Below are 8,394 nucleotides of genomic sequence, written 5' to 3'. Positions count from 1 at the left end.
TAGCAAAAGTATTGAACTTGTTCAACAAAGTGTTGTGGTCTTTAAAAAAAGTAGGATGTTTTTCTCCATCATAGTCAAATGATAATTGATTTTTCATGTTATCACAAGGTTGGCGATGATTATGGAGTTTTCAGAAGACCTTTTAATTGTTATGTAATGTTTAGATGTGTTACAATTAATATGTTTGTTAATATTTGAAGTTAAACAATAATTATACTACTTCAACAAAATATAGTTTACCAACATATGAAAATAATAAATATATTTATCATTTTTCAATAAATGATTTTCAGTCCATATCTTTCTTAGATTCCTCGACCACCTTGAGTTGAATGACGTTTTTATCCTATCATCTAAGTTTCTCCAAGTTTCATATTTAGATTATGATATATCTTTCCACACACAATTGACTAATAGAACTCTATTTGACTAAGAGAACTTTATTGGATAGATGAACATTATCTCATAAGTATTTAAGAAAAGGGATTACTACTACTACTTCATATGGAGATATTATAACCTTCATGTTAATAGATCATACATATGGACGATAAAAATATTCGCACTTACGAATAAATTATGTAATAGATATTGTCGCAATCAAAATTGCAACGGGATGACATACCAAAAATGAAATTAGTTTGAAAAGAGATTTTGGAGTCGCCACTATAGTTTATTATAGAAAACTATGGAAAATCATGAAGATAAAACAAGTCTGCGAAAAACCAAATTTTTGGGTTCGAGAGTCGATTACGTGTAAGGAAGGTGTTAGCATTGCCTGACAGCTGTACCTTTAATTAAACATGCAAAGTTTATTTGATTTTCAAAATGTTAATCTTCCTTGAAAATAATAAGAACAAAATATATAAAGGAAATAAAAATACTTTTGGTTTTTTGGGTCCGACAAGGATTGACCTTAATCCTACTTATCCTCATTCAAAATGAGAAATCAGAGTTACATAATTCTTTAAAAGATATTTGGAAAATGACTTGATTGTTGGAAGTGAAGGTGATAAGGGCTAACCTTGCTCCTACATATCAAGAATTAAGGATCACGTAGTTCTTAATAAAATTGTTTGTTTGAAAATGTGGACATTTTTATATTTTTGAAATTTTATAGTTTTTTTGGTATTTTTAAATTATTTAAAAATCAATGTGACACGATACGAGTGATCGAACAGACACTAAAAAAGAAAAGAAAGAATTTTTTTATTTTTTTTATTTTATAATTTTATAATTTTTATATTATGAAAACACAAGTTTAGTGTGAGAGAAAGTGAGATATCAAAAGGAAGTGAGATGGAAGTCTGAAAAATGTTTAAAAAAATAAAATAAAAGCCCAAAACAAAAAATAAAACGCAAAAATAAAATAAAATCAAGAAGTGTGCAAAATAGTGAAAGATGGTGCAGTAAGCAATTAATGGGAAGTGTGTACAGTGAACTATGGGCTGCAATAAAAAATAAATAAATAGGAGAAACAATCCAACACAAACAATAATGGAGGTGCAGAGATTAAAACAAAGGGGTTGGCGGAGTACACAATATGGTCAGACCCAATTTTTAATTAAACTAAACGTAATTAAAATTAAAGCTTTTTCTTTGCAAAGCCTCCCTCTTCTACATCCCCACAAGCCACCACGATTCCAGCAGCAGGTGCCCACGACTTCAGCGACAGGTGCCGCTGACGCACGTTCGAAGGCCGGCGAGAGACGCCGCCGTCGACGCCAGTCATCACCGGAGGTGTCGCCGGCGAGAACCAACCTCCCCAAATGGCCTCCCTTCTCGTTTCTTCTCCCGGAGGAGACAGGCCAGGTCCTGGAGCCACGCCGTCGCACACCACGCCGCTCCAGCCTCGCGTTTGCCAACTTAGATCGCTGCGACCTGGACTGCCGCCACGGTGCTATCGCCGTTTGCAGAGAGCACTACCAGAGATGCCAGTTGCCACCGAGTTCCCCTCTTCCTCTTCTTGCGTCGACGTGGCTCACTTAAACACCAAACCTTGTGGCCGTCGCGACCAATACCACCACAATTCGAGATGCCGCCGACGATTTTTCTTTTCTCTCTGTTTTGATTTCGGGAGTTTGGATTATTGGGTTTGTGTCAATGAATTTGCGTATTGGATGGGGAAGACGAGAAACGGAGGTGCCGAAGGTGATATCCGGGAGTTGGATGATTTCTATTGATGATGAAGAATGAATGTGAATTTGGTGTTTGTGTGTATTTGTGCAGGCAGAACGTGCGGGCGAAGGTGATGATGCTTGTTGGTGACCGTGTGGGATGAGTTGTTGGTGGAGGAAAAAAAAAAGAGTGAAATGGGGAAACGATTATGATGGGTTAAGGATGAATGTTGTTGTGTGCAGGTTGCAGATAATAGAACAAGGAAGAAGACGTAGGTGTACGAGGTTATGTGTTCTTCGTTTCCCCTCTGTTCCAATTTATGAAAGTCACCAAACAGCAAGTAGCCACGGCTACTGCAACTGCCATGCTACGCCTTGCCATGTGCAGTGATACAAATATTCTAACATTTCCTTTTTTATGCCAAAACTCAAAAACATAACAAAGTATGAAGATTTGATTATCTTTCTTGCATACTCAAAAACTCAATTATAAGGCTTAAGTTTGAATTCTTCCTTTGTCGCCTTAGTTGCTTAGTGCCAGCTTTGTGGCTCAGCTTCACCATTGACCAAATCCGACAAAAATCATTGAAATTCATCAAATACCATCACATTCACAAATTTCTAATCCTTAGTACTTCATTATATATTCCTAAGTATATGAGGGTTGATTTACTCGATGAAGGAGTTTTATGCAATCTTGGCATCAAAATGATATGCAAAGTCACTTAAATTATACACTTATCAACTTCCAAATCAAGTTAATACGAATTTAACAAAATAGACCATAATTATTTTTACAAAAATATAAATTAAATAATCTTTAAAAAAAAAAGTCAATTAAATACAAAACATATAGGCCAAATTGAATCAAAGACCTAAATGTAACGTGTGGTTAATCAAGATGTCAAAAGAAGGCCATCACATTGACCGCAACAATCTAACTCATTTATTAAAATGAAAATACGAAAAAAAAAGATAATTTAATTCCTTTTTATTGTTCATTAATTCAATTGGGGTTTTCTATTATAATTGAACATATATTAAACATAAAGCTATTTAGTTAAAGTTATTCTATTTAACCCATTATTCAACTCATAAAAGTCATTAAATTATTTAATAAAAACAGACATTAAACGCATAATATATAAACTAAAATTATGGAAACTATTTTCCGTATATAAGAAATGCTAAAGTAAAAGGAAAAGTGCAAATAAAATGGACAATACCAAAATATGATAAGTACAGAAGAGTAAGAACATTGAGGGGTGCTTCTCCCTGCACCTCCAACAGTTTTTCTGTACCCCAAAATTTACTGTTATACCTTATTTGATATTTAGGTGAAAGTGGGTAGGGACGCAGTAAATTTCATTTACTGCGTCGCCAACTTCTGCACCCCCAAAACGATACTATTTGTTCTCCTGTTGCTTCTCCGTCTCACTGTGTGCCTTCATTTAAAATTTTCTCAGTTTCATTCTCCGTTTCATTCTCGTGTGGTTCCTGAGGTCCCTGAGCTTTAATTTTTGTCTGCTTCATTCTTTCATTCTCTGCTGGGTGGTGGTCCCTCTTCCGAGGTTTGTATCACTTTCATTCATTTTTTTTAAAGCAATCTTGTTTATTCACTCAGTGTCTCAGTGTCCATTGTGGTTGTGGTGGTTGAAGGTTCTATGTTTCTCGGTTCTTTGAAGGAAGGTGATAGTGTGAGTAACCTGCATCCTATTATCTTCTCTCCAAGTGTGCTTAACTTTTTTTTTTCAGTTTATGATGTGAAACGGAATTCGTATTCCGTTTCAGAAACTATGAAACAGCTTCCACATTCCGTTTTAAAAAAACAACACGAAATCTTGTATGAAACGCATCCTGACATCCGTTTCAAACCTTTACGAAACGGATTACGTAAACCGTTTTGCGAAAAAAAGTTGAAATTTATGGAAAACGGAATACGAATTCCGTTTCGTAAAAAAGTGAAACGGATTCTGTAATCCGTTTCAAAAAAAATTTTTTGACACTTTTTTACGAAACGGAATTCGTATTCTGTTTCCCTAAAATAACTAATTTTTCGCCAAACGGATTACATAATCCGTCTTTAATTAACATAATAGTTTTATTTCAAATAATAAGAACTTAATTATTAAATAAATACTTTAAGCTAGATGTAAGTTAAAATGCGAACAAAATGAAAGTGAGCCCAGCATGTTCTTGTCACTTGTCAGTGAGTAGTATAGTATACCTTTTATCTTTTAAAAATCTTAATTTCGAAGCAGAAAACTTGCATATTATTTAAAAGGAAAAGTGAAAATATTGTGAGGAATGTTGTGTAGTTCGCTATGAGCTGGAGTTTTTTGTCTTTTGGTCATGATTTGTCTCGTGAAACCATTTTGTGTTTTGCAATTATGAGATTCAACACCACCCACCCCCATTCCCTAAACCATATACATATTATTATTATTATAATAATAAAATGTTGAATTCTGGAATCAGCTCGGGCAGTGCGATTGGCCTATATTAGCTAATGCATTCCCTTTCATGAATACTGATTTCTATTGGATGGAGCATTTCTGTTTCCATATTGTACACTTTTTTAATTCAATTTAATACTTAATATATATATATATATATATATATATATATATATATATATATATTATGTATATCACCCAAATACCATTGGATTTGAATAATTGCACTATTGAAAACTAGAATTTCATTTCTTAAAATAATATCAATAAGAAAAAATGTGAGTTGATACACATGATTTGTGCTGTAATTTAAAGTGAAGACAAATGATTGAGTAGGAGAATTGGATTTTTTGCATAAAATATTATTTGTGGATTTTGTTGTTGTTATGAGCAAGTGGAATGGTTGAGGGGTGCAGGTTAGGGTTCATCGTGGATTTTCTGTCACATGCAATATACTACTCATTCCATTCATGATGGTTTGTAAAAGATAAGATAAACTCAATATACTACGGGTACAATAAATAAGAAACTTGAATTGAGTCGAACACAACTATTAGCCAAAGTCCACTTTTGCCAAGTAACGGTCATTTAAGCAGTAGCACTCGTCAGAAAAGCTCTTCCAGGTTGACGATTTGCCAGTGGTCCATGGCACCCAAGAAGCTGCAAGACAGCATCAAGAAATTTGTAAATTAGATAAGCTAAAAATAGACCCACTGAATGCATAATCAAAAATGTTCTTCAAACAAATCCATATCCAAGTGTGAATTAGGTAAAAAAATAAAGGTCCTCGAGCATGAAATAAAATTTCAATATATTCGATTAGTACATCCACATGCAGCTTTTCGTTACCTTAGCATTCACACCATCAGGCACAATCATGTTCTCTGACTTGTACTTGAGATAATCAGAACGGCTAAACTTGGTGAAACCCCTAAACAAGCAGTTAAAACAACAACAGTCAAATCAAATGCATAAAAGATATCCTAATGTCAAAGGACTAAATAAACTCCAATCAAAATCAAAACCATCTTAAGAACATGCAGTAATTTCAACCCAGTCACAGGATGACAATGGATAAAAGATATAAGGATTTGTTTCAGAAAACATAAATATATTCCTTTTAAATCGAAGGTATTGTAGCAGAAACTCTACTCAAGTAAAAAAAAATGACATTAACTAATCTAGAAGTATTCGTGTTCAGATGTGAAAGCTTGCTGTCAAAAGAATTAATATTAAATACATACCACTTCCTGCTAACAATGATCTTTTGACGACCAAGGAACTTGAACTTAGCACGACGAAGGGCCTCCGATACAAAAACAACGCCGCTGATTCTCGCCTTCTCTCCGATATCTGCCACTCCCTTTTCAAGCCCTCCCCTTCCCCCTCCCAAATCCAGCTCAACGTCTTCGAATACTTCTTCTTCTGGTTCGCCTACTACTCCGTTTCCAAGGCCAAAAACGACAATCCCAATGCCGCTTCGCTTAAACGTCCTAAGAAATTTAGGTTAGAGGATTGGACTTGGACCTCCTCCTTTAGGTTAGAGGAAATAGGGATTAAAACATAAAACGGGTTTCACACTCCGTATTGGGAAAAAAACAAAAAAAAACACCAAAACGCCAAAACGGATTTCATATTCCGTTTCAGCATCCTCTAACATGGATTTCACAATCCGTTTCGGTCAAAATCAAAAAAAAAAAAAAATTAAGAAACGGAATGTGTATTCCGTTTCATCTATCTAGGAAACGGATTTCACCCATTTCAGTAAAAAAACAAAAAAAAAAACTAAACGGAATGTGTATTCCGTTTCATCTATCTAGAAAACGGATTTCACAAACCGTTTCAAACCGTTTCAGTAAAAAAAAAAAAAAAACTAAACGAAATGTGTGTTCTGTTTCACGCATGTTAGAAACAGTTCGGTGAAATATTAAAACGAAGAGATCATGAAATATTAAAGGAGGCTGCGTGCGGTGGCTGAGGAGGAGAACAGTGTGCACGCTCCGGAAAAGAAGACTCTGTCGAGGCTGTGTGGGAGAAGAGTGGGAGAAGAAGGATGAAGAGTGTGTGGAGGTGTAGAAGCTGTGTGGGAGAAGAGGCACAACAATGGGATAAAAGACCTTGCAGCTAGGTCAAAGATTCCTGTTGGGGGTGCAGACTGCAAAGAATCTGTTTTATTGGGTGCGTTTTGGGGGTACAGGGTGTATGGCTTCGGGGGGTGCAGAGGAGATGCGGTAAAAGAAATAGTAACTGCTTTTTTATCATGGACAAACATAAAAATAAATTAGATTTTGGAGGTACAGAAGAATTGATTGGAGGTGCAGGAGGAAGCCCCCGACATTGAGATATAAGTGGGCTGTAGAGCCCAGTTTAAAACCAAACATAAACAAGGTTTTTTTGTCCTGTACCCTTACGATTATTGCATTCCAATATCAATGTGAAAAAGACTAAAATACCTTCATTGTTGAGGAATGACAACAAAGCCGAACAAGTATACCTTCATCCTCGTCTTTAATCTAACAGACATTAACTTTTTTATTTTATGTAAAAAAGTATATTCATACTCACACTTTTAATCTAACAGACATTAACTTTTTTATTTTATGTAAAAAAATATATTCATACTCACACTTGTACTCATTTTTAAATATTAATAAAATAATTTTTATTTATATAAATAAAAATCATAATAAATAAAACATGATATAAATATTTTATGTCACAAGGATAAATGTCTCATTTTCTTCAAAAGTAAATAATAAAAATAAAATTATAATTATATAAATATCAAATAATAATTAAATAAAGATCAAATAATTATAGAAAATAATAAAAATAGTTAAATGTGTGTCTTATAAGATGTTGTAATTCTAAGGACTAATGAAAAGTTAATATATTTTTTTTAATTTACCAAATAAATTAATGTATTTTAATAATTTAAAATGAAACACAAGTACGAAGACAAATATGATATTGGCATTGGTATAGGCATAGAGACGGAACAAATATGCATATCTTTATCTTCATAGTCATTTTAAAATATTAGATATTACTCGTAGTTAAATCCGTATCTAATCGATATATGAATTTTTCGTCTGAACCAAGACCAATTCAAATATTATTCGTAGAGATAAGTTAATTTGTTGTCCATATCCAACCCCAAAACGAGTCAACAATGCAACGACAGAAGCCACACTTTGAAACCACCCAATGCGATGGATAACACACTCAAATACCACCCAATGTTGTAGACAACAACAACCACTTGTCGAAAAACTTAGCTTTCTTGAACTTTCGTTGCTATGGCAAAACCCACAACATTACCAAACCACAAAACGATTAACCTTTGCAACGCCAGAATACACAATCAGAAATTAAGTAATAAAAAGGGAAACACACTCACAAAACACCCAATGTCGTCCAGAAGACCAATCACTTGCCAGAAAACTTGATTTTGTTCAACTATGGTTTCTCTACACAAGATAACAACTTTACCAACCCACAACATGAATCAGTCATGGAACTACAGACGACCACAATCTAAATCCACCTAATGTTGTCCATAACACCAAAGACAAGCCGGCTGTTCACTCTTGTCAAACGCAAAATGTTTTTCGCTTTTCTCTATGAAACACCTAATTCAATTGCCTCCAAATACGCACGTGCGAATAACGGTTTAAAATAAAGACATGTGGGTAGTGTCAAATATGAGTAAAACAAAGGTGTTAAAATAACATTTTCGATATTTTTTTTAACACAAACAAGCATATTAAGTTTAGGTTTACTTATATAAATTTGAGAACTCTCAATTGTGTCCCTAATAG

General features: G+C 34.1%; 1 protein-coding gene across 1 annotated transcript; it reads right to left on the bottom strand.

Moving 5' to 3' along the window:
• Nucleotides 1-5,014: 5,014 nt before the first annotated feature.
• Nucleotides 5,015-6,074, bottom strand: LOC114184702 (60S ribosomal protein L10-like; the record flags this gene model as incomplete). Its single annotated transcript, XM_028072014.1, has 3 exons — nucleotides 5,015-5,233; nucleotides 5,423-5,504; nucleotides 5,818-6,074. Coding segments are annotated over 3 exons (411 nt in total), but the record flags the coding sequence as incomplete, so codon positions are not given.
• Nucleotides 6,075-8,394: the final 2,320 nt, after the last annotated feature.

Source organism: Vigna unguiculata, chromosome 5 (genome assembly GCF_004118075.2).
Source record: "Vigna unguiculata cultivar IT97K-499-35 chromosome 5, ASM411807v1, whole genome shotgun sequence".
NCBI classification, from domain to species: Eukaryota; Viridiplantae; Streptophyta; class Magnoliopsida; order Fabales; family Fabaceae; genus Vigna; species Vigna unguiculata.
This window is presented reverse-complemented; position numbering and strand designations above follow the sequence as displayed.